This window comes from Mastomys coucha, unplaced genomic scaffold (assembly GCF_008632895.1).
Source record: "Mastomys coucha isolate ucsf_1 unplaced genomic scaffold, UCSF_Mcou_1 pScaffold21, whole genome shotgun sequence".
Lineage (NCBI taxonomy): Eukaryota > Metazoa > Chordata > Mammalia > Rodentia > Muridae > Mastomys > Mastomys coucha.
Genome location: NW_022196904.1, coordinates 173,212,474 through 173,234,255, shown reverse-complemented (window position 1 = coordinate 173,234,255; position 21,782 = coordinate 173,212,474). Strand labels below are relative to the sequence as shown.

Genomic DNA, 21,782 nt, shown 5'->3' with positions numbered 1-21,782 from the left:
TCTAGAGGGCTACACAGGTAAGAACCTATCTGCCTCCCCAAAAAACAATTAAATAAACAATAAAATGGTCAGTTACTTAAGGTTGAAAAATCACTGATATGATATAAAGTGCCTAGAATATGTGGACAGATATCTCTGCAGACACTGTACTTGGTAATTTTATATGCAAAGAATTTTACATAGCATTCCTTGATGAATTGTTATTCTCAGTTGTTAAAAGAATATCCTCTCAAAGTTATACTACTATTATTGCCTTCCACAACACCATGTATCCAAGAAAACCTAATATAGAGGTCAGTAGGCATACAACTGTAAAAGAGAACAAGATAAGTAGTCATAGTGAAACATGCCTCTAATTCCGGGAATTCTGGAGATGCAGGCAGGAGGATCAAGAGTACAAACTCAGTTTTGGCTAAATAACTAGACTGAAGTCAGCCTGGGTTACCTGAGATCCTGTTTAAAAAGAGAAACAAAAACAATGGGACAAAATGAAAAACTCCTGAATAGGTACCTGCTAAGCACCAGGAACTACCTACCAGGGGCTTTCTGTGTGACATTGAACCACACCACCCCTTACTTTACTGTGTAGCCCTGGCTGACCTGGAACGCACTCTGTCAATCAGGCAGACCTCAATTCATGAGAGCTCCACCTGCCTCTGCCTCTTGTGGGCTGGGGTTATAGGCCTGCATCACCATGCCTGGCCCTTCTTAAAACTAGTTATATCGCATGTTCTGCAATTCCTGGGAATATGAACTTTATCAAAGAGTAAATGCTAAGAAAATATGTCTGTAGTCAAGTGACCATAAGATCTGAAGCAGGAAGCTTGTAAATGAGGAGGGGTAATGTGAGACACATCACCATGACAACTGCTAATCTCGCATTTTCCATTTTACTGTTCCAGGTCCTTAGTTAATCATCCTGTGGCAGAAACTACCATAAACTGGGAAGTAAGGCTGTCACAGTCGAGTCTTTCAGAATGAGCTGGAGCACATGCTGCTCTTCTAGAGAGCCTGAGCACATTTCCAGCACTCATTATCAGCTGGCTCTCAACTGCCTGGAGCCCTGGCAACACTCACTCCTGACCTCCAAGGGCCTCACATACAAGTGGCATAAAAACCTGCAGACACATAAATAAAATAAATTTAAATTAAAATGGGCTGGGGATGGTGCTGCACACCTTTAATCCTAGCCATAACGAGAAGCAGGTGAACCTCTGTGAGTTCAAAGCCAGCCTTGTTTACATAGTGATCTCCAAACCACCCAGGGTTACATAGTGAGACCTTGTATCAAAAATCAAAAAATTAATCTTAAAAAATTAAAAAAGAACCTTTCAGACTGTTCCAAAAGTAGTTATTACACACACTACTGGTTCCTCCTTGCCTGATATAAGATGTTCTAAACAGTAAGATGTAGGCAGAAAAATCTGATGCAACTTCTAGGAAGGGCCAGAAAGGGTGGGGACACATTCTTTCTCTCCCTTCCTTCAATGGCTGACAAACAAGTAAGCTTGAGTAGCCATTAGCAGAGGAAGTATAGGCCACACTCTGAGGACAGGTACATCTGCAAGCGAAGTGAAAAGCCAGGCTGGTTCTGGGAAGCCTACAGACTTCCTTTACATTTGAGATAAATAACCCTTTTTCCACCTTTGGTCATTATTATTTAAAAATATCTGTCACACACAGGCAAGTCCAATGCCAACCGACACCAGAGCTGAAAAGAGAAACTGAGTTCCCACCGCGGACTGCTTCTGAGACAGTAGTGAGGTGAGGAGCAGGTCAGTCACACTGCACCCAGGCTCTCCTGTCCAGGTAAACAGTAGCAACCTCCAAGGTGGTTATAGAGAATAAGTGTTAATATCCATAGAGCGTCTAAACAGTTTTGCCATAAAGCAAGCTCTATTTCAGCACTAATCAAATACAAATACATTTGGTGCAGATTCTGAGGTGGCAAATACCAAACTGTTCTGGTGGGCCTGTGTAACCCTCCAGAAGTGGACCCCAACTTTCAGTGGGAGCAAGGCAAGACAATCATATTAGTAATTTTTTTTTTTTTAATTTGTGTGTAGATTTTACTTCTAACAGAGAATAGTGGCCAGAAAATTAGACCCTGAGATCCTAAAACACCACCAAAACCAAACAACAGTCTCAAAACCTGAGACCTACGGTCTGTCCTCCATGATGGACTGAGGTAACAGAACTGACAGATCACCTTACTCCCATTTATCAGAGCACCGGATCATTTCCCAGGTGACCTGACATACTTCTAAATGAGAAAAAAACAAAAATCTTCTTCCTGTGGCTAGCAAAAGATCCAGCCAACAAGCTGCCCACTACCTACTCGCCCCCAAACACTTCAACCCCATTCTGCTCTGGAATAAAAAAGAAAAGTCCTGCCAACTTGGTTTGTTGTCCCAGACCTGAATTAGAGTTTTCTCCAATCCAGCTTATACAGACACAGTTGACAGAACTGCTCTCTGTGTGTATATTCTCAGAGTTTTCTCCAATCCAGCTTATACAGACACAGTTGACAGAACTGCTCTCTGGTTTTGGTAATCTCAAGGGCAACTCTGGGTGAATGAACTCCATCAAGTCACAACCCATCCTGGCCACTTAAACCCAACAGCATGCAACCCATCTAAAGAGCACACGCAGGGCTGGAGAGATGGCTCAGAAGCTGCTGCTCTTCTAGAAGACCCAGGGCTCAATTCTTAGCACCCATATGACAGCTCACAATCATCTGTAACTCCGATCCCAAGGGATCCAACCATCCTCTGGGCAAAGACTCAGAAACCAAGACAAAATGGCAAGACACACAAAATGCTTTAAAATCAAAAAATAAGATGAACAAAGAGTCCACACAGCACTTTGGAGGTTCAGGCAGGAGGAATGTGAGTTGGAGGCCAGCCTGTGCTACACAGTGAAATGAGACAGGGTGCCTGTAGGTAGCCTTAGCTGTCCTAGATCTCATTCTATAGACTAGGCTGGACTCCAATTCAAAAGAGCCTCCAGCTTCTGCCTCCTGATTGCTGGGATTAAAGGCTTGGACCACACCTGCTAACTTTTAAGTTTTTTTTTTTTGTTGTTGTTGTTGTTGTTTTGTTTTTGGGGGGTTTTTTGTTTGTTTTAATTCACACACACACACACACACACACAGAGACAGACACACGGGACCAGCTGCCCAGTGGCGGTACATGCCTTTAATCTCAGCACTGGAAAGGCACAGGCCAGGTTGATCAAGGCAAGTCTGGTCTGACAGAGTGAGTTCCAGAGACAACCAGGGCTACAGAGAGAAACGGGTGTGTGTGTGTGTCTGTGTGTGTATATATGGAGAGAGAGAAAGAGAAGGGAATTTTGATAAAACCTTAACAGCCATAATTTTAATACATATAACAATAGTACATTTTAAAAATGAACCATTTGGCACATCTGAAAACATCAACAAGAAAGAGCTGACATATCTTGACCTACTAATCCTCTAATAGCTCTGGTCTGATCTGTGTCCAAAGTTTTAAATTCTTATGAAGGTCTCAAAAGGATAAAGGTCATTTCTTAGCTGCCCCGCTCACCTCATGACCCACATTATCCTGCTTCCATACTCCCAGTACAAAAGCAGGGGACAAAATTAAGGTCGGCAAAACTGCCTTAGCTAAGTAAACTGCAGATAGAGAACTGAGGGAAAAATTAAAGGGCAGGAGACAGTTTCATGTTTTTAAAGCTCCACATTCTGAACTGAGGAACCATAAGCAACGATATGAATCATTTTCCAGAAGTGAGTGATAATCGGGGCAATTGACACTGACGAGTCCACCCACACTGTCACCAATGACTGCTAACAAGAAACCTGGGATCCCTGCAAAGACAACCCCACAACACAAGCTGGGCTCCTCAGAGCCCACACGGGCTTTGGGCCAAACTAAAATAAATAAGTAATAAAAGGTGAAAGCGAATAGGCCCAAAGCCCTGAATCTGGAGGCAATGACTGGATACTTGTCCGAGTAGTTTGAAGCTAAGGGACGGATTGGAAAGCTGCATGGGTCAGGACTTTTCTGCCCTGTATCTGGTCTATTTCCTCTTTTCACTTTCCGCTCACACCTCCCGCGGTAAAAAAGGTTCTGATTGATTTCTACATCCGACTTGGTTTCTCCATCGCCAGTCCCCAGAAGCATCCCCAATCTCGCCGGGGGCTGGCGCTGAAGTTTCTTTTCTGCACCCTTTCGATTCCCTTTTTCCCCGGTCCCGGGGCGCCGCCCCCGCACCCCCGCGCTCACCCCCTGAGAGTCCTTGACGAAGTAGCTTCCACTGGAGCCCTGGTAGATGCGCTCGGGATAGATGCTGCACTCGATGGCAACCTCGGCCTGCCGCACCACCACCTCGAACTCGGGGTCCTCGGGGAAGTCGTTCCGCTCGCGGTGGGTCTGCACGGCGTGCGCCGCCACGGCCGCCTGGGCGGCCAGGGCCTGGGCCTGCACCGCCACCGTGTGGGTCTGGCCCTGCGCCGCCGCGCCCCGGGCCCGGTCCAGTAGTGGCTGCCGCTCCCGGTCGTGGCCCGGCGAGCACGGCGGGGACGGGCCGGAGCCGGCCGCCGCCACGCGGACCGCGCCCCCCGGTACTTGCGGAAAGTGAGCTCCGGAGCCCGACGGGAAGGTGTACTCCGGAGGTTGGGCCCGCTCGGGGGACACTAGCGGGCTCGTCTCGTCCATCCCTCAGGCCGCCGGCTCGGGGACCCGGCGCGCTCCACACCAGCGAGCTCGCGGCCGCGACCAATCCGCGGCACTCCCCCACCTCCCACTTGGCCAACCAGGGCGCGGCGCCTCCGTAGCTCCGCCCCTAGCCGGTCCTGTTTACTTGGCGACGCGTAGGGCCGGCCCCTCGCGCCTGTACAGTGACCAATCAGAACCCTCGCCTACGCAATCGCGGCCTCCTCTGCTTCGCGTCACCTTCTGTGAAGACTGCGCATGCTCTACGGGACAAACCCGGGTCAGGTACGCCCTCTGCCCTTAGCCCGCCCCAGCTTCCAGTTGGCAGACTGGTCTTCGGAAGCTTTCCTAATAGCTGCTTCCTTGCTAACTTGTTAATGGGCCGGCTACCCTGAGCTGGCCGAGAAACTGCAAAATGTCATTTTTGTGTCACTAAGCACCAGCTATGGGCAAAGAATTGAAACGACAACAATGAGATAGGTCACCTGTGCTATCGCAGTAAGTTAAAAAAAAATCCCAGTACTCAGCCTTGCGGACGCCTTTAAACCTTGTACTTGGGAGTCAGAGGCAGGTGGATTTCTTTGAGTTTGAGGCTAGCCTGGTCTACAAAGCGAGTTCCAGGACGGTCAAGACTGAACAGAGAAACCATGTCTCGAAAAACCAAAAATATAAATAAATGTCAGACTTCATGCAGTTTACATAGTGTATGAGCAAATGACTCAATGCTTTATGCTTTATCCGATCATTGAGGAAAGCTTTGGTCCCTTGAGAATAAATTAGTCCGTGACTTTATCCACCTGAGTGTCTAGACACAGTTGGTCCTCGTTTTCATTAATAAAAGAAGAAGAAAAATATAGCTTTATCCTCGCTCTGTATAAATACCACCGGAGACAGTCGGAGATATAAAGCTAACAATATTAGCTGAAAGTTCTCACTAGTTCTTAAGATTTGAGAACGGGCGGAGAGTGAGAAAAAGCTGTATACAGAGTCTGTACTAAGAGCCAGCTGCTAAAGGAAGTAGCTGAATCACAAGGGGAGAAGAAGGAAAGAAAAGGCATACCATGCACAGGAGGCATTGCCAAAGAGAAAGAGGAAGAAAGCAAAAGCCTATTTAGGACAGCCTGCTTGGCTGGGGAGAAGCGGAGCCTAATGAGCCAGAGAGGCCTGGTGAGCCAGCAGAGGGCATGTGACATCCTGGAGCTTCAGGGAAGAGCTTGCAGGGGTGCAATGGAGAGCACATCCACTCCAAACCTAGACACGAGTGGAGAATAGAGGCTGCAGGTATGGAGGAACAGTTAAAGCACTTGCTGCTTTTTTCTTTTTTCTTTTTTTCTTTTTTTTTTTTTTTTTTTTTTTTTTTTTTCGTTTTTCGAGACAGGGTTTCTCTGTGTAGCCTTGGCTGTCCTGGAACTCACTATGTAGACCAGGCTGGCCTAGAACTCAGAAATCCGCCTGCCTCTGCCTCCCAAGTGCTGGGATTAAAGGCGTATGCCACCACTGCCCAGCATATAATAACTAATTTTAATAAAATTAAAGTGTAAAAATGTAACACATAAAAACATGGGCTTGAAGACCAGAGACATTTGAGGTTAAGCTCTGTTCTATAAATGATTAGCTTTTTTGGTTTTTCGAGACAGGGTTTATCTGTGTAGCCCTGGCTGTCCTGGAACTCAATGATTAGCATTTTTAAAGAAGTTGATTTCTAAAATTTCTAAAGTTTCTCATCTATAAAATGACAGTAATTATCCTTACCTATACTCAGGACACACAGAGCCTTCCAGAGACATCCCCCTTTTATAACTGCTGAGATTATTAATGACATTTTTGTTTTCTTCTCAGAAACACTGGTAGGTAGAAGAAAAAGTTTTCACAGAAGATGACCAATCACATAATTACCTTAATGTTTTACATTTATTTAATTTTTGAATGTATTCATATACATGTGTGTCACATGTTTGTGCACCTGTGGAAGTCAGAGGACAATAACTGTTCTCACTTTCTATTATGTGAGTCCCAGGGATCAAACTCAGGTTGTCAGGCTTGGTGACAATGCCAACCTGGTGACTCATCACACCAGCCCCCAATAACCTACTTTCTTGAGTCAAATTATTGCTCCGACTCACTAGAAGTATTGAATCGAGGAGCTACTGTTTGATTGTATGTGTGAGAATGTCTTCAACTTCTTTTTTTCCAGTGAGTCCTTCTAGGGTTGAGTAGTAAAGTGTCTGCTTACCATTAAAAGACCGTGCACTCACTTCCAGCACAACAAAAAATAAATAAGCCATCTTGGCCAAAGATCTATATAGAGTCCGCTGACCTTGCAGACGTAGGTAAAGTAGCTATGTAGTGATGTCTACCTAACTAATGTAGTGATGTCTACTTTGCTGGTCCTCATAACTATGGAAATGGTATTGGATATATTCATCTCATTTAGCTAATGGATTTAAGATTATAGGCAAGGAAAGATCCAGGATTCTGAGTTCTCCCTGGAATTCTGAGTTTTCCCCTCAAACTTAATTTCTGTGTCTAGCATTTGGAACTAGATTTCTCTTTTAGGTAAGCACGCGCCCTAATACACACGGAGAGCATACCCAGTGCTAAGTATGTGTTGGACATTGTTTAAGTATCTTACATGGATTAGCTCCGTTAACTGCCATTATAACTCCTATGATGTTGGATGCTATGTCCCAAGGAGACAAGGTAATTTTCTTCTTATCAAGAAGCCATCTTGCTGACCAAAGAAACTACATTTTTGCTGGGCAGTGGTGGTGCACTCCTTTAAGCCCAGCACTTGGGAGGCAGAGGCAGGCAGATTTCAGAGTTCAAGGCCAGCTTGGTCTACAGAGTGAGTTCCAGGACAGCCAAGGCTACACAGAGAAACCCTATCTCGAAAAAACAAACAGAAAAAAAAGAAAGGAAGGAAGGAAGGAAGAAAGAAAGAATCTACATTTTGCAAGCTTTTTGCTAATTTATAGGTCTTTCTATAATTTGGTCTCACACAATCTGTGATTTAATCTCATTCTTCGTATTTCCTAACACAAGTTCTAAAAAGATCCGTTTCTTTACATCCATTTTTCAATGACTGCACGAACTTCAATACACAAACATACAGCTACACGGACATTCAGAAACAGTATTTGGGAAGATTTGCTCCAATAATGGCAATATGTTTTAAAAACAAAAGATGTAGGGGCTGGAGAGATGGCTCAGCGGGGAAGAGCACTGACTGCTCTTCCAAAGGTCCTGAGTTCAAATCCCAGCAACCACATGGTGGCTCACAACCACCCGTAATGAGATCTGACGCCCTCTTCTGGTGTGTCTGAAGACAGCTACAATGTACTTACATATAATAAAAAAAAAAAAAAGATGTAGAACATAGTGAGTCCCTATGAATGCAAATGTGCAGCGCATCATTAATTAATTACAAAGCTGAGCTTCTAAAGCTGGGTTTAGGTTTTCTCTTCAGACTTAGCGGTGGATTGCTTATGAGTCTAAAAATCACAACCTTTTGAGATTGGTAGCCACTTTGAACACTCGTTCGGCCTTATTTAGGATTAAAGTTTCCGCCTGTAGGTGTCTGGAGAGGTGAAACCTGGGTCTTTCTTTTCTGTTGGGATTAATGAGATTGAACAGCGGCTCAGCCCCATCTCTTTCAGATCTTTGGCCCAGACTCCCAAAACACTGGGCCTCTAGCAAAGATGGCACGAAGAGGGCTGGACCAATGGGGAGTGGCGTTGCTCGCAGTTGCCTAGGTAACAGCCAATGAACAGCGGGAATTGTGCCCAGTGCGGCCGTCAGGGATGGTGGCGTCCAGTGGGGCTGAGGCGGGTGGAGGTGGCGGAGGGGAAAGTGACAGTTGGGTTCCCAGAGCAGCAAAGATCCCAGCTGCTGGAGCCCCGCGTCTGGTCCGGGCGTGACAGTCGTCTCCGAGAAGCCGAGCTCAGGTTGGCCCGCGGCGCGGGTGGGAGGAGGACCAGGGAGTGCGAGCCACCAGGTAGAGACTGAGGCGACAAGCAGGTGACTGGGCCGGGGAGCGAGCCTCTGTCCTGGCTGTACTGACCAGAAGGTGGCTGCGAGTGGGACCCCAAAACTGGGCTTGGAGTTTCGATCTAGAGGTCGTAGCCCCGGAGAACACAGGACACTGGTTACACTGGTTATCGAGAGGGGTGTGCCTGGCTGTGTCTGGAGGGAATGCCAGATTTGTGGGAGCTTGAAGAACCTGTAGGGTGGGTGAGAGCCGACCCCGCAAAAATAGACTGAGCCAGGCTGGAATGAAAAATGCAGTGGAAGACTGGGTTGCCTGGTGAAGGTCTGGGGCTTTGTTTAATCTAGGGCACGTCTGAGCCACAGGTAGGGAGACGTCCCACATACCGAGACTTGGGGAATGGATTGTCATCTCTGCAATTCAGCACGCACTAACTACTTAGGTACTAACCAGAGTAACTTCGCTGTACTAGATAGAGCCCGGCCCAGGCATTCTCCTTTCCCTTGGCATAGAATAGTGTTCTGACAATATTACTTTCCGAGAGCCATCACTCTTGTGTCATTGTCTTTTTTAAAACCTTCTTTGTACCAGTGCTCTCTTTTCATCTTCTTGGATCTAACTATCCCACATTCTTACTAAATAAGTCCTGCTTATAGCAACAATACCTCTGTTTACTTTCCAGCTTGGAAGGGGATTCGAATTATAACGTTAAAAATCTAGTTATTGGGCTGGTGAGATGGCTCAGCGGTTAAGAGCACTGACTGCTCTTCCGAGTTCAAATCCCAGCAATGACATGGTGGCTCATAACCACCTGTAATGAGATCCGACGCCCTCTTCTGGTGTGTCAGAAGACTGCTACTGTGTTCTTATTTATAATAATAAATAAATCTTTTTTAAAAAACCTAATTTCAAAAAAAACTAATTATTTCATATTTTAAAACACGTTTTATATAACAGTATTTCCAATTTCCTAATCTTTGTTCAAAGCTTTCATTTTCTCCTCTTAGGGCTCTAAAAACCTACAGTTGCTTCCTTTATAACTAAAAGAACTTTTGTTAGATTGCCTACCTAAGAAAGTAGTTTGGGAGACAGTTTGGAGACTGTGTGGTGGAGAGGGCGGCTGCTTCCAAACAGTCGTTAACTGGGGTATGATTATTCTTAGACTGGGGAGGGGGATTGTTGGCATTTTGTTTTAAAAGTTCTTAATTTAACCTGAAGCCTCAGGAGGCAGAGACAGGTGGATCTTTGTGAGTTCAAGGCCAGCCTGATCTACATAGTGAGTTCCAGGACAGCCAATGACTACACAGATCCTCTTTCAAAAAACAAAAACTTCTTAATTTAGACAAAAGTTGCTGCAAATTCATAAATGTTCTTTAGTAAGATTGGTTTTATGTGTGGGGGAGAGAGAGAGGCTCAAGAGGTACTCAGCAGTAGTGTTTACTGGCCAGGATTCAGTTCTTAGCACTGAATATATATATATATATATATATAGTGGCTCACAGCAGCTGTAAGTCCAGTTTCAGGGAATCTAAAAGCCTCTCTGGCCACCATGGGCTCTTGTACACACGCAGCATACATACACTCATGCAGGTTCACACTGAGTCACATAAATTTAAAGCACTTTTAAAAAATGAAAACAACTTCTTATCACTGTCTTCAGGTTTTATTTGGAGACGTCCATGGAAGAAAACAAAAGTAAAATAGCAAAGGATATGGTGTCCTTTGCACAGCTCTAGGACTTTGGATTACAGAGACAAAACAGCAATTCTAGATTACGTTTTGGACTGATCTTTTGCAGCTTGTCTATCACGAGTGCAGAAGGGGCCTCTGTGGGAATGTGAACCGTCTTGGTTTGTGACTGGATTCTGTATGTAGTTCTAAAGCCTAGGGTATCAATTTTCTTCAACAGGATTATATGAGCAAGTATTGTAAACATCGATCTGTGTCCATTATTAAAGTGCTGGGCTTTTCCATTTGCATTGGTACTGGATACACTTTATTAAGCTGTGTTTGTCTCCGTAACTATGGATGATCTTGGTTACTGGTGAAATTCCCTGTTGGCCTCGTGGCTGTGGAGCCGACTCTTAATTATCATGGATAGTTACGAGGCTCATTAGTTAAAATTCAAACACTCTTCCAGGTAGTGACAACAGCAGCTGCGTGGACGCGTGTTGCAGTTCCTAGCCATAGCCTGAGACCCATGAGTTCTACGTATGTTCCTTTTAATCGGCACTTCTGATTTGAGTCTTGAGACAAACCACTTCTGAATTTACTGTATCTTTCCAGATCAAAGATGAATGGAAATGTGTAATATATGCTCTTAAAAACCAGCACTGAGTGGTGTCGGTGGGTGGCAGATGGTATTTTGCTTATTATCACTAAACAATGAATTAACCCAACATTTAACAACTTAAAACTACCCCACAATGCTCCCACATCCCATGGGCCAGGAATCTAGATGTGGCATCATGAAGATAGCTTCTATTTTTTTTTCCATAGTTTCTCAGATGAGTGGGTCAGTCTGGGAACTAGAACCATTTGACAGTTCCTTCACAAATGCCTGCTCCTGTCTGAGCTAAGATGATTGACAAGTGAGGATGCTGGTTGGCCGGCAGTGGCTCACAGTGGTGGTGCATGCCTTTGATCCCAGCACTTGGGTGGCAGAAGCAGAGGCAGAGGCAGGCTGATCTCTGTGAGTTTGAGGCCAGCCTGATCTACAGAGTGAGTTCCAGGACAGCCAAGACTACACAGAAAAACCCCTTCTCCCTCCCCCACTCCCCAAATTGGAATACCAGCTGGAGCAACATGTCCTATACCTGGCTTCCTCATCACTTGGGAGCCTCCAGATAGTATTTTAATTTTATTTTATTAATTTTAGGATAACATTTTAATTTCTGTTTTACTTATTTATTTATGTATATGTATGTTCACATACCACGGTATGCTTTGTGGAGGTCAGAGGACAACTTGCTGGAATTAGTTCTCTCTTTCCAGCATGTCGGTCCAGGGATCAAACTCAGGTTGTCAGTCTTGGGGGCAGGTTCCTTTGCCTGCTTAAGCATCTTACGGCCTCCAGTCAGGTGTTCTCAGGTTGTGGCTCAGGTCTCAAGCTATGGGGTCTGGTAATGAGCAGAATTAACATTTGTGATGCTATCTTTGGTGCACGTAAGCGATGAAGTATCACTTCCATGATGCTGTATTTGAAGCAGTCCAAGTCCGATCAAATTTAGGGAGACAGTGCAAACATCTTTAGAAAATGTATTCCCCCACATTCAGCAATTAGGAAAAAAAAAAAAAAAAGAAGAATTTTCAGGGGCTGGAGAGATGGCTCAACAGTTAAGAGCACTGGCTGCTCTTCTAGAGGTCATGAGTTCAATTCCCATCAACCACATGGTGGCTCACAATAATCTACAATGGGACCCTCTTCTGGCATGCAGGCAAAAATTCAGGTAGAGCATTAAATAGATACAGACATACATTAAATAGATAGGCAGACAGTCAAACAGGTAAATCCTTTTTTAAAATTTAAATCAAATTTCAAATTTCATCACCTTTCTTAAGATATTTAAGATAGTAGCCCAATAGCTGACCACACAACAAAAAGATAGCTCTATTCTTAGGAGCATAGCTAGTGCGTTGTCCATAGAGAGTCCTCACATGCTTCCTTGTTTCTTCCCTGGTCCCTGTGGACCACGGTGAGATGCAACCCTGCAAGTTCCATGGAGCTTTCATGAAAAGTAAAAAGGTACAAAAGCATCGTACCCTGACTCCTTGTGTGCCCACCTCTTGGCTCTCACTGCAGTGACCCACCAACGTTTGAGGGAAGAGAAATCTATTAACCACTGGCAAACATTTAAGGAAGATTCCCTTATTGTACTGTCTTCTAAGTCTACTGGCTGACTTCATCATGACATACTGTTATAAAATTTAGTCAAATATACACAGTTCTTCAGCCAAGAATGGTGGTGCATGCCATAAACCCAGTACTCGGGAAGCAGAGGCAGGAGGCAAGGCCATCCTGGTCTACACAGCAAGCTCAAGGCTAGACAAGATTTCATAGAGAAATCAGAATATCAAATATACATACATGCACGCTCATACATACACATACACAGATACACACACACATTCATCACATACATAATACTCATCTACATAAATACTCATAGACATACACACACTCAGACATACATACAGTCATATACACACATATATACACACATGCTCATACACACACATATAAACATACTCATTAGCATATACTCGTATACATGCACACACTTGTACACACACGTACTCATATACATACACATTGATATGTACACACACAGTCATACACATATGCATTCATATTATAGTCATGCATACACACACTCATATACACACACTCATGCATACACATACTCATACCCATATGCACATATGCACAGACATACACATGGATTCATATTACACTCATGCATACATACTCTCATATACATACACACAGCTCTTCAGATTCAGGTGGGTGTGTTTTAAAGAGTTCTTTAGCAATTGGAGGTTTTTTATTTTGTTTCTTGAGATAAGGTCTCATGCATAACCCTGACTGGCCTGGACCTCAAAGGCATCTGCCTGCCTGTGCCTCCAGAGTGCTGGGATTAAAGACATGAAACTCCGTGGCCAGCTTGTTTGCAGTTTGTATCATCATTTGACTTTGACTGCCATGAACTCACTTAGTTCTGGAAAAGCTAAAGATGACCTGTAGCTCTCAGAATACCTTAGCTCCACTGTAAAGTTTTCTCTTGAAATTCTCATGGAAACTTGTTATCTTCCTCTCATTAATGTTGTATTTGCTGTGAGGCCTCACTGACCTCGGTCCGAGCCTGCTCTGATGCTGGGCTAACGATAAGAGTTTCAGTTTCTGTGTGGCTTGAAGGAAAGGAAGCTGTTGACTGGCACCAGACAGTACAGTCCCGTACTCTGAAGAAAAGCTGCACTTGTCCTGTTAGCATCAGGCAGCCACCTGCGAGTGAGACTTCCAGTTGATTATCCTTTGTGGTGATCTTTAGTTATAACTTTCAGCGTCTCCCTGAGTCACAGTTCGAAGGCTTTCAAATGGGAATCTAATGATGTGCTTGTTCAAACTATAGGTTCCCAAGCTCTAGCTGCACAGAATTGGACTCATTAGGTTTGAGGTAGGGCCTATGAATCTGCATTTTATCATTTGAGAAAACATTGTAATCCTTAAATATAGAAAAGAGGAAGGGGTGAATAAGAAGATCTAGAAAATTGAAAAAAAAATTTCTATTGTTTATTGATTCTGTTTGCCTCTGTTTATACTTAATGGTATCTTAAATGTCTGTCTGTCTCCCTTCTTATGGAATATCCTTGAATACAAATTTTTTTTACCATCCACTAGTCCCCATTGCTATTGGTATGGCTTCCTTTTTTATGATATATACTTAGCATGCCTTCTGACCACATTCACCCATATGAAGGTGTCAGTTCTTACTGGGTGATGGCACACACCTCCAAGACCTAGTGGCCTGAAACAACAACTATTATTTCTTTGCCTGATGAAACTGTGAGTCATTAGCATGGGGCCTCAGCTCAGAGGGCAGTGCCCTCTACGTCTTGCTGGACTCAGGTTTCTGTGGTCAGCTGGGATGATTACGTAATCTCTCCTCATCTAAAAGATTAGACTCCAGCACTGGAAACAGAACAGGTCCCAGTGTAGTGTAGAGGCTAGCCGGTGCTTCTCAAATCTCCACGTTTAAATATCTGTGTCATCACCTTTGGTAACCCTGCATTAACTAAGTAATGCACACAGCCAACCCAGACTAAGGCAATTCTGCCTCTTGGTAGGAGGCTAGCTCTTCCTTGCAAGCTTCTCTGATGGTACTCGGCTGCTCCAACCCCTCCTGTTGTCACAGTCATTTTTCTTGACCACTGCTTTCATCCAATTCCAATTCTTTTTCAATGCCCCACCATCAACCCTAGATGCCGCAGACTCTTCCTTTCCCTAACTTAGCTGCGACAGTCTGTCCAGTTTAACCTTATGTGTATAATTATTTGTGCTCTCTCTCTCTCTCTCTTTCTCTCTCTCTCTCTCTCTCTCTCTCTCTCTCTCTCTCTCTGTGTGTGTGTGTGTGTGTGTGTGTGTGTGTATGTGTGTGTGTGGACTGTGTGCTTACTTTGTACCTAGGGAAGTCAGAAGGGGGGTTTGGATTCCCTGGATCTGGAGTTTAGATGGTTGTGAAACATGATATGAAGCTGGGAATGAAACCTGGGTCTCTACAAGAGCAACAAGTGCGCTTAACCACTGAGCTATCTTGCCAGCACCACAAAAAAAGTTCTTAACCACTCTGAGCTTGTGTTTCTTCGTCTATAATATGATGGGGTTTGCATCATCACATCTGTGCAGTTCTTTAACATCTCGAGGTCTCGGTGTGTAGTATCCATCACATCTAAACTAGCCATCTTGTGTTTACCCTGGATAGCTTGTGTTTCAATTGGTCTTTCACTCTTTGCTGCTTACTTTTGTTTTATTCTTTTCCCTATTTGTTTATTTTGAGGCAGTTCTGTGTAGCTGAGGATGACTTTGAATGCATGACCCTCCTGCCTCTGCCAAGACTACAGACATGCACCACGGGTGTGCCAAAGTCTGCTCACCCCTGTACTTAACACAGAATTACCTTGTCTCTGGTATAGCTTGGAGTTTCACCTGCTAAGTCTACTGACCATATTATAACTTCATCAAGGGGACCCTGTTTATTCGTCCACTGAGTACAAGTATGTGTTAAGTAAATATTTGTAGATTTAGCTTTCATTTCCATCACAGGAAACAGGAACTGATGAAAACTTTTAAGAGAAGTAGGGGTGAGGGTGCTTTAGCAGAGGTGGAGGTAGTGGTGAGGAGGGCGTTTTAAGTGACCTGAGGTAGGATCACGCTTGCCTGAGGTAGGATTGCACATAAGGTAAGGCAAGTGTGCACTTGCCAGAGCACAGCCTCTCGTCCGCTAGCCATCCTGTGACACTGCTTTCTCTGTTTCTTATAGTGGTCATCCTCTTCTGTAAGCTGCAGCCATGACCCTGACGAAAGGTTCCTTTACCTACTCCAATGGGGAGGAATACCGTGGCGAGTGGAAAGAGGGTGAGAAGAAGCCCTGGGGCAGCCAACTTCATGTAGCTTCGCGCAGTCCCTTTGCACAGTCCCCACTGCAGGACTCAGCTCCACGTCGAACCTTTCCTTTACATCAGGGCTTACTGAAGGAACTAGAAATGAATGCAGTCTTCCACTTCTGGATGTATGGTGCTTTAACAGTCTGTTGTCTTAAATGTGAATGTGCCCAGAAGAGCCAAATAAACTCTTTTGTGTGCAGTTTAGAGTTCAGGATTCCAACTTTCCTATGACAGCTCTTTACAGCCGGAAGTAATCTATCGTTAGGAATAGCAAACTGCTTTGGCGCTGTGACCTGTACTGAAACCACACCATAAGCACTTTGATGGTTCACTTTGGAAAGTCAAGCTGGCCACCTTACAGTCTCTCTCAGTGTTCAGTCCTAGCAAGCCATGAAACTGCCCCAAGGAGACAGGCTTTTCCACACTCACAAGGGCGAAGGGCAGCTTTTTGTGAGTAAGGTTGTGGAAAAGTGTGGGCTGCTAAGCCAGTGAGGAGGGATCTTGAAGCTTCCCCATTCCAACCTGGTGCCTGTCCTTCTCTTTGCTCAGGCCGGAGACATGGCTTTGGTCAACTGATGTTTGCAGATGGTGGTACCTACCTGGGTCACTTTGAGAATGGGCTTTTTAACGGCTTTGGAGTACTGACCTTCTCAGATGGCTCAAGGTAAGTCCTAAGTCATTCCTTCCTCCAACTTTGAACTAACAAGACTCTATTATAAATATAGGCACTGGTGGCTGTCTATTCAACCCCCAAGCTTGCCCATCCCCCCCAAAAAAACAGAAAAAGGATGAACAGTTCTTTTATTGATTACTTTGCTTTTTAATTTTTTATTTATTTCTATGAGTTTGTTTTTGTTGTTGTTGTTGTTTTTGTTTTGTTTTGTTTTTGTTTTTTTTCCGAGACAGGGTTTCTCTGTATAGCCCTGGCTGTCCTGGAACTCACTCTGTAGACCAGGCTGGCCTCGAACTCAGAAATCCACCTCCCTCTGCTTCCCAAGTGCTGGGATTAAAGGCGTGCGCCACCACCGCCCAGCTGAGTTCTTTATTTGTGGGGGATGCACCACATGCTTGTGAAGGTCAGAGGAGTCAGTTATCCCCTTCCACCATGATGGTCCCCAGGATTTAACTCAATCTTCAAGCGTGGAGACAGGTTCCTTTTGTGTACTAGCCATCTTGCCTGCCTTTATTATTTGAAGATTTTAAGAGCCAGGCACGGTGGCAAATGTCTGTAATCCCAGCACTGGGGAGGCAGAGGTGTGAATATCCTGAATTTGAGACCAACCTGAGCTACAAAGCAAGACTCTGTCCCTAAATAAAACAAATATATCAAATTAAATAGATGTGAAATTGGAAATATCAAGAAGGTGAGACCTTCTACTCCAATTCCCTTTCTTTGGCTGGGCATGGTGGTACGTGCCCTTTAATCCCAGCACCCAGGAGGAAAGGTAGGTGGACCTTTGTGAGCTGATGCCAGCCTGCTCTATAGAGTGAGTTCCTGACCTGTCAGGGTTGTTACCACTCAGGGAATTCCTTTCCTGGAATCAAGACCTCACATTATATAGCCTCTGACCCTCCTCTGCTACTGCAGAATGATCTAGGTGGCTCTGGTAGAGCTCTGAGATGAGCTTCGCTCTGTACCTTGACTAACAGACACATTATTGGCAACTGTTTGCCTCATTTACCATGCACAGCTAATGTGCCCACTAAAGACTAACTAACATCTTGGTGTCTCTGCAGGTATGAGGGGGAGTTTTCCCAGGGCAAGTTCAATGGCGTCGGAGTCTTCATTCGATATGACAACATGACCTTTGAGGGGGAATTTAAAAATGGCAGAGTAGATGGTTTTGGTGAGTTTCATCTCAGTAAAATGGTAACTTAGGTAAATGTGACATGGGTGGAATAATCCTCCTTTATCTTAATTCTTCCGTGGCTCTCTTCAGCTACCTGCAGTGCCCATATCCGTAGCTTTTTCCTCTTCTTCAGCTGAGCTGACACGTTAGTGCCTTCTTCTTTCTGTCCTCCTCACAGGCTTGCTGACTTTCCCAGATGGTTCTCATGGAATACCCCGCAATGAAGGTCTGTTTGAGAACAACAAGCTGCTGCGGCGTGAGAAGTGTTCCGCCATAGTTCAGCGGGCTCAAAGCGCCTCCAAGTCAGCCAGAAACCTCACTGCCTGAGGGAGCTTTGGGCACAGATGGAAAGTATGTGTAAAGCAGTGGCATCCCTTGTCTGCGTGCGAGGTGAACAAACGAACCGGATGTGAGATGAGAATGACTGTGACACCACAGCCTGGGAGGTGCTCTGTCACCTGCCAATCAGGAGTTCAGTCGCAGAAAAGTATGGAGGAGTTCTGGCCCCGAGACGCTGCGGCAGTTATGTCCTTCCCTGGCCCCGATGTGCTCAAGAACAGGGCCTGCCCTTTCTTCCTTGTTATTCCCAAGACCTTGGGTTACCTAGTGCTGTGGCCTTCTCTCCGCCTGCTGTCAAACTATAGAGAATCTCTTCATTCCGCCCACCCTTTCGGCAGATAATCTGGGCCTGGACTCAGGCCCAGTCCTGTGTGCTACCACTGGAGAAATCAGGAAAAAGTCAAGGGTGACTTAGACCACAACAGCTCTGTGAAGTCCAGGCCGGAGCTCTTCTGGGTGTTACCCACTCACGCACTGCATTTGGAAGCCTGGCTGGTCTCTGTGTCTTCTTATCCTTCCTCAGTGTAAGAGTGTGGTTTTCTTCTCACTCAGCTTTACCTGAGTCTTCCTTACCTGAGTTACAGCACACAGCCCAATCCCCACCTGTGCCTCTCTCTTCCCTTAGATGTCAGACAGGATCCCTTTATAGAATAGCTAAGTGAGAACCTGGTGCAAAAGTAACTTATGACCTGCATTCATTACTCAATCCAGGGCAAAGGGCAGACCTATCCAGGCCTTCTAGGGAATGACCTGGAATCCCAGGGAAGGCTTGCACCGAGAGTTCCTTCCCAGTGTACCATTGGTTCAGGCTCATTGTCCTTTGGGTGTTCAAAGACTTGGATCCATCCTAGTGTGAAGTGTCTAGCATGGGCTCCTCCATTTGGCTCATGACTCTGGAAGCAAGAGTCTTGGCCCTTGGTCCTGGGACAGATCTTCCTGCCAAAATCATCACAAGGTCTCCAGTTAGCCTAGGTCCCAGCCCCAGGCCCAGCCCCAGGCCCCCATCCTCAAATCTCTCTCAACAGCAGACTATGGTGGAAATTATAGCTGTGTGCCTCTATTTATCACCTGAACTGTACTGTAGAAACAATTGTTTATAGGAATAAACCAATCACCAGAACTGCCTATAATTAGTGTTATGGACTTTCTGGACTTGGGGCCTTATGAATATCACCCTGTTTAACATTTATGGAAACCAAACAGAGAGCTAGCTGCTTGGAGCTAACCCTGAACACTTTGCTGATGATGTCATCTGTCCCTCAGAGCCCCTGTGAGGAGCTGGAAAGAGAAGCCAGCCAGTGGAGTGCTTGCTATGCAAGCCTAGGGACCCGAGTTAGAGCCTCAGCACCATGTAAATAGCTGGATATGGCTGTGCGTGCTTGGACTCCTAGGTCTAAGGTTCAAAGTATCCCTGGGGCTGACTGTCCAGCCGGCTTAGCCCAGCCTAACTAGTGGGTCCCAGGTACCAAAATGGACAGCTCCTAGGAGACACAGAATGTTGAGCTGTAACTGTACCCACGCCCTCCGTGAAGAAGAAGGCATGAGGCTTTTAAAACCAGCGGGCTCAGGTTGTCCAGGCTAGTAAACGGCAGACTAGATGGGGTTTCTGTCCTACACGTTCTGATAATAGTTCCCTGCCACTGGCTTCGTTTCACCCTGAGCATCAATGTCTACAAGCCCCAATACCAGTTACTGCCAGACCTACTGGATGAACTCAGACAAGTCATCTCCTGCCCATGTTTCCCTTTTTCTGTACCCAGTAACAGAACACCCCACCATACTAGCTCATTTATTTACACTTCTTCCTCAGTCTTCCCTACAGCTCTGGGAGAAAGGTTTATTCTAGCTGAGACTCAGGGAAATTAGGGGTCTACTCCAAGGCCTCAGGGACACCAGGGGTCCCAGAACTTAAACCCAGGGCTGTTGAAGCCCAAAGGCTGAGCTCTTAGCCAGCTTTCTGGGCTGCCTCTCCTGGCCCTAGATTTTTCCCATCAGCCCCAAATCTCCTATTCTATAAGCCCCACTGCTCTGGAAGGTGATCATGAGAGAAACACAAGAGCCACGCCCCAGCTTTGCTGCCATCAGACTTCTACTTCTGCTTGGTGATTGTCTCTAATAGTCTTCTCCAGCCTCTGCCCCAAACAGGGACCTGTTCTCTGTGTAATGATTCATTTAAACTTTGAGTCTCAGCTTCTCTGCTGCTGGTCCTGCATCCCCACCAAAACGAGCTGAGCATTTTGGAGGGGGCCGTCTTTCTGATGGTTGTGTCAAGTGTTTCTAAACATCTCAGCTGAGGCCTTTTGTCTCTTAACTGTCATTCAGAGCCAATGGGAAGCTGGGGAAATGGCTTACTTGGTAAGCAAAGTGTTTGCTCCACACACGAGGACCTGGGTTTGAGTCCGCAGCACCCACATAAAAAGCCAGGCATAGTGGTGCGTGCCTGTAACCCCAACATTGGAAAACAGAAGCAGGCAGATCTCAGACATTTAATGCCAGCCAGTATGACCAAAATGACAAACTCCAGATCTAATGACAGACCTACATCTTAAAAAAAAAAAAAAACTGGAGAGTAATAGAGGACACCTGACATCAATCACTAGCCCTCACATTGTCTGCACGAGTAAGTGCATGTGTCTACACATTAACAACAGCAAAAAAAGTCATTATGTTTTCCTAGGCTACCCCTCTAATAGTGGGCTTCTGCTTGAGATTACTAAGGCTTTGCTCAGTGGTGAGAAAAGATGGACCACGCAGGTCCCACAGCCTTTAGGAAGACCCTTGGCATCTGGCCAGGAAATCTTTTGCGTAAGCATTCCAGTCTCACTTGTTGCATTTTATTATAGTAACAATGTGATCAGTTTCCATAATAAAAGTGCCTTCAGAGAAGAGGGTGGTCCTATCTTAATCCCTCAGTCTCAGGATTCATACCTGGGTCAGTCAGACGTCGTCTAGAGTGTGCATCAGGTGTCTATCCACCAGGTGTCATTATCTACTAATGTGACAAGGCACTGGACTGTCTAGGTTACCCATCAGTGGGGATCAAAGCTAGAGACAAGACTCGGATATGAATGAGTTAGGAAAGGACATCGTGGCCAGGACGCAGCTTGGATGCCTTTCAAAAACAAGAGACACATTCCGATCAGGCCGTCCCTGGCTTTCTGGCCATGTGCACAATCAAGATTTCTAGCCTCAAGTTAGAAGTGACAGTCCCTTCAGTAGCCAGTTTCCTTGGTTTCCAGCTACACCTTCCCTGCTAGGTTCCCTGGATCACCCACCTTAGTGCAGAATAAAGTACCCACAATAGAGACAAGAGAGGGATTCTGTGTGGGGTGCAGAGGTGAGAAGCCACAGGCTGTGAAGAGGAGCTAAAAGCTGAGAGCATTTGGGAAAGGAGCCCGGGGCATTGAATAAGAATGGCCCCCATAGGCTCATAGATTTGAGGGCTTTAGGGGTGGCACAGTTTGAAAGGATTAAGAGCTGTGCAGCTTACTGGAGGAAGTATGTCACTAGAAGTGGGCTTCGAGGTTTTCTTTTTTTAAAAAAGGATTTATTTTTTATTATATGTACACTGTCGCTGTCTTCAGACACTCCAGAAGAGAGGGTCACATCTCATTACAGATGGTTGTGAACCATCATGTGGTTGCTGGGATTTGACCTTCGGAAGAGCAGTCAGTGCTCTTAACTGCTGAGCCATCTCTCCAGCCCCAAGAGTTTCAAAAAGCCCAAGCCAGACCCAATGGCTTTCTCTTC

General features: G+C 45.4%; 2 protein-coding genes across 7 annotated transcripts in view; one reads left to right on the top strand and one right to left on the bottom strand.

Moving 5' to 3' along the window:
- Pi4k2a (phosphatidylinositol 4-kinase type 2 alpha) overlaps nucleotides 1–4,790 on the bottom strand; it is a 33,703-nt gene extending 28,913 nt beyond the window's left edge. The window contains exon 1 of the mRNA XM_031390343.1: nucleotides 4,269–4,790. Coding sequence (XP_031246203.1) covers nucleotides 4,269–4,700 — 432 coding nt within the window. The 5' untranslated portion in view covers nucleotides 4,701–4,790. The remainder of the gene's footprint in view (nucleotides 1–4,268) is intronic.
- A 157-nt stretch (nucleotides 4,791–4,947) lies between these two features.
- Nucleotides 4,948–19,157, top strand: Morn4 (MORN repeat containing 4). Of its 6 annotated transcripts, none has more exons than XM_031390350.1 (5): nucleotides 4,948–4,982; nucleotides 15,720–15,814; nucleotides 16,393–16,507; nucleotides 17,581–17,690; nucleotides 17,872–19,157. In XM_031390350.1, exons 2-5 carry the CDS (start codon nucleotides 15,748–15,750, stop codon nucleotides 18,018–18,020), a joined length of 441 nt encoding a protein of 146 aa, XP_031246210.1. In that variant the 5' UTR covers nucleotides 4,948–4,982; nucleotides 15,720–15,747; the 3' UTR covers nucleotides 18,021–19,157. The 6 variants fall into 6 exon arrangements, with proteins under 6 accessions (XP_031246210.1, XP_031246209.1, XP_031246208.1 ...); XM_031390349.1 differs by lacking the exon at nucleotides 4,948–4,982 and adding an exon at nucleotides 4,989–5,195; XM_031390348.1 differs by lacking the exon at nucleotides 4,948–4,982 and adding an exon at nucleotides 5,202–5,978.
- Nucleotides 19,158–21,782: the final 2,625 nt, after the last annotated feature.

Excerpts from the sequence above, each read along its gene's own strand:
- Morn4 (XM_031390350.1), top strand. The coding sequence starts at position 15,748 with ATGACCCTGACGAAAGGTTCCTTTACCTACTCCAATGGGGAGGAATAC. Across the intron at positions 16,508-17,580 it reads ACCTTCTCAGATGGCTCAAG|GTATGAGGGGGAGTTTTCCC; the intron begins GTAAGTCCTAAG and ends GTGTCTCTGCAG. Across the intron at positions 17,691-17,871 it reads TGGCAGAGTAGATGGTTTTG|GCTTGCTGACTTTCCCAGAT; the intron begins GTGAGTTTCATC and ends TCCTCCTCACAG.